Here is a 3,626-nt window from a genome sequence, read left to right as displayed (position 1 = left end):
CCGTGCACGTTTCACGCTCGATTGGGCATCGAAATCGTTCAGCAGGACGGTTGGCGCCACCGCGCAATGTTTTGTCTCCCCATCGCGTCATAGGGCGTGGGGTGGCTTCCAGCTCATCTTAGAAGCGCTGACATTATGCAAATCGTGCGACAGGTGGATCATAGGTGGTCGTCTTAATTCCTGCACAACACACAAACACACACACGCGACGCATATCCTTGAACTCCTCCTACTCGTTGGTACTTGCTAGTACTATCGGGGGATGATGAGCAGTACCGGGAATATAGTTCGCGTCGCCGTGTCGGTGATGCGTTGTAAACACATGTACTGCACCTTTACACAGGAGGTGTATAAAAGCGGCCAAGAAAACACATTCATCACGCAGTCTGCTAACGGATTTCCAGCGGTGTAGTTTACTAACTTTTCACTCTGTGGAGTAGTGTTTGAGGCTTACTAAACCCCCTCACCACCGTAGTCCAGGTTTGCAGTACAGTAGCAGCTGTACCAACCGGGTTTCAAGCAAGGTAATTTGTTCAACAAACCGTCTTTCTATTCTATTACTTGTGAAGAATTGGGTGAATTTTTTGAGTGTTTAAGTGAAGTGCAGTGTTTGTCGAAGGAGGTGGGTAAGTTTTTGAATCGCTTAATACAGGTAGGTGAAGTGAGTTTAGCTCTTGATACAAAGATCGTTTGGACATGGTTACTATACAGCTTCAAAGAGTTTTCCAGTAATTGGTGTTCTGTACAGTGGCTAAACGTGCCCGGGGAATATCCTTATTGGACGGAATGGGCATCATGTCAACTGATCATACTTCCTGGCTAGTGGACATCTGCAGCATTTCTCCCCCCTTCTCTATCTCTCTGCAGAGCCGTCAGACGACATACAATTTACGTCCTGTTCTTGTGTGAAGCTCTCAAGCAAATAAAGCAAACACACAGCAAAGCCGAACATTGTCTCTAGTCTAGTATCCTGTCCATATGCGTACGATTGTATCCGGCTAAGCATAGAGTACCACACCTCGCGCTCGCTAAGGTTTAGCTTTCACCCTCTGTTCCAATTGCAGATGCCAACGAAGGGTAGCCGGCATCTACTGCTGGTGGTGTCCTGTGGGGCCGCCTTGCTGCTTCTGCTCGTTCTGCTCTCCGTATCGGGAGTGGACGGATCGCTCCAGTACGTTGAGTCTAACTCACAGCGGAAGGCTCACTACTGTGGCGCTAAACTGAGCGACACGTTGGCTAAGCTTTGCAACAGATTCAATGGATTCCGCAAAAAGTCCGGTATGCGTGGTTTAGAAGGCATTCTTAATCTCGAACACTGTTACATTACAACTGTACGGTTGCATGTGCACTTTGCAGAGAATGTACTGATGACCCTTGCCGGTCCGGAACCACACCAACTACTGGATGAGCTAGAACGCGACATCGAACGGCTCCACACACTGAACGATCGTTCGGCGGACATGATCTACCAGGCGCTGGTGACGCTGCAGCATCTGAACACGCACGAGGAGCACAACTTCCACCGCGTACGGCGTCAGGTGGTGGCCGAATGTTGCTACCAAAGCTGCACGTTGGACACGCTGAAAAGCTACTGCGCCGACTAAAGACTGACTTCTGATTGACTGATGATAAAAGGGATCTGCTGTCATCGATCTGCTGCTGTTACCGCTCCTACGGCCGAATGTCGCACACATATTAGAGTGTAGTTTGTGCCAGTTCCCATAACTATTGTAGTGGACGTTTTCTTTCCTCTGGCGGAATAAACGCGCCTACCGCACGCGCACGCTAACGCTTTCCTTTTCGTTTTTGTTTTGTAGCGTTTGGGGCAGTGATTGAGTTTAAGGGCGATCGTTAACAGCTACACTTTATATGATTTTTCAAATTTTTTTTTTATACCGCTGACGATTTACTTACAGTTTTGCAGTCTAGCATCGCACCACTCTTCAACAGCACAATGTCGTCCACGAACGGAGCACGAAGTGGATCGCTCTACATCCTGCAAGTGTTGGTGCTGCTCTGGTCGATAGCGATGGTATCGGCCAACAAGCGATACTGTGGAGCGGAGCTGGTAAAGGTACTGTCCTTCCTGTGTGATGAGTTCCCCGATCTGCATACGACGAGCAAGCGGTCCGGTAAGTGTTGAATGCCCACTGCCCAACCCATCGTCCCGGTAGAACTATCCTCCTAACAGTAAACTTCATTCCCTCTTGCTAAAGCTGACAACTTCGCCAAGCCGTCGGATATGGCCACGGAGGACTGGATGAACGCGGAAGACAACACGCAGCAGATACTCGATCAGCAGCTGCAGTCGGTCGGTATGCCGGATGATCGTGCCGCGGTACCCGCCTGGATGAACATGGTCTACCCGACGAACTACATGTACCGTCATGGGGCAGGACACAACGAGCTGATACCCGCCCGCTTCCGCAAGAATCGTGGTGGCATCGTGGAGGAGTGTTGTTTGCGGCCGTGCGGTATGAACCAGTTGCTGCAGTACTGCAAGAAGGTTAGCGCGTACTAAAAGGTCAACGGAAACGGGTAGACGTCGGGCAAGTGAAGCTTATACGCTCATAAGTGTGTTTGGCATAGAATACTCTACTCATACTGAATGGTTTGTGTCGCACGAGAAGCAGGGAAAATAGGAGGGAACAAGTCCCTGGCGTAGGTCACTGATGTAGGGAATGGTTACGTACAAAGCCGTATTATAAAGCACAACATTGAACAAAGTTGATAAACAACTCACCTTAAAATACCTTTAGCTTAGGCTCACAAGCTCTTGCTGTTATTAGAAACGCTTTCTATATTTTAACGATGTTGCTAAACACTTGTGCGGTTGCGGCAAGCAGTCCAGACCAGATGATGTAGGGAACCACGTATTTAAGTACCTTAAATGGCTGCCAAGCATAGCTACAGATATTATTGGACTATTTGGTAAAGCATGAAAAATAAAAAAAAACCTATCGATTATTGGCCATTTGCAAATAGCGCATGAACAAAGCACAAACTGAAAGTTTTGGTTTCAAAGAAGGTTAATTTAGTGTTGTTTGGTTCACTTGGCGTATGTATGAGAGAAACTAATGCTACTTCTTTTCTTCCTCCACAATCAGATTCATCCTGAATTTTTGGTCCATTTTTTGTACTTTTAAACATAGCTAAGCTGTTCTATTCGTCTTGTCCATCGATATATTTTTGACGTGAAATATTGAATTAATGCAATTTAAGTTTAATATTATTGAACAATTACACATTCATTCAAGGCGAGAAATAAATGAAAAACAAAAGTGTTTTTGAACCACGATCATTAGAAATTTGGGATTTTGGAGAGTTACTTGGCAGGAGCGAGGAAAGAGAGAAATCTCTATTGTACAATAATTTTCTATTAAAAATATTATTTTTTTTTAGCCTTGCCAAATTGTATAAATAGTACAAAAACTCTTTGACTATGTTATTTAACAGCATTACCGTAATTCACTTTCACAGAGGTCAGATAAGTTTGCTTTTTATTATAAATGAGTTTCGTCTTATTTTCAAACCAAAGATCCAGTGTCTGTCTATAAGGTCTACAATAGCGAACAATAAGCCAAATGATCACTCCTGGTAAAATATGATTCAAATGATTAATTGCA

At 45.4% G+C, this 3,626-nt stretch overlaps 1 protein-coding gene across 2 annotated transcripts; it reads left to right on the top strand.

Moving 5' to 3' along the window:
- The first annotated feature begins 342 nt into the window (after positions 1-342).
- LOC120903606 (probable insulin-like peptide 3) lies at positions 343-3,033 on the top strand. 2 transcript variants are annotated; one of them, XM_040313131.1, is made up of 3 exons: positions 343-524; positions 1,065-1,278; positions 1,357-1,796. In XM_040313131.1, exons 2-3 carry the CDS (start codon positions 1,065-1,067, stop codon positions 1,602-1,604), a joined length of 462 nt encoding a protein of 153 aa, XP_040169065.1. In that variant the 5' UTR covers positions 343-524; the 3' UTR covers positions 1,605-1,796. The 2 variants fall into 2 exon arrangements, with proteins under 2 accessions (XP_040169065.1, XP_040169064.1); XM_040313130.1 differs by lacking the exons at positions 1,065-1,278; positions 1,357-1,796 and adding exons at positions 1,917-2,132; positions 2,217-3,033 and having other exon boundaries at positions 363-524.
- The last annotated feature ends 593 nt before the right edge of the window (positions 3,034-3,626 follow it).

This window comes from Anopheles arabiensis, chromosome 3 (genome assembly GCF_016920715.1).
Source record: "Anopheles arabiensis isolate DONGOLA chromosome 3, AaraD3, whole genome shotgun sequence".
In the NCBI taxonomy this organism is placed as follows: domain Eukaryota; kingdom Metazoa; phylum Arthropoda; class Insecta; order Diptera; family Culicidae; genus Anopheles; species Anopheles arabiensis.
The sequence above is the reverse complement of the archived record's forward strand: the minus strand, read 5'-3'. Positions and strand labels throughout refer to the sequence as shown.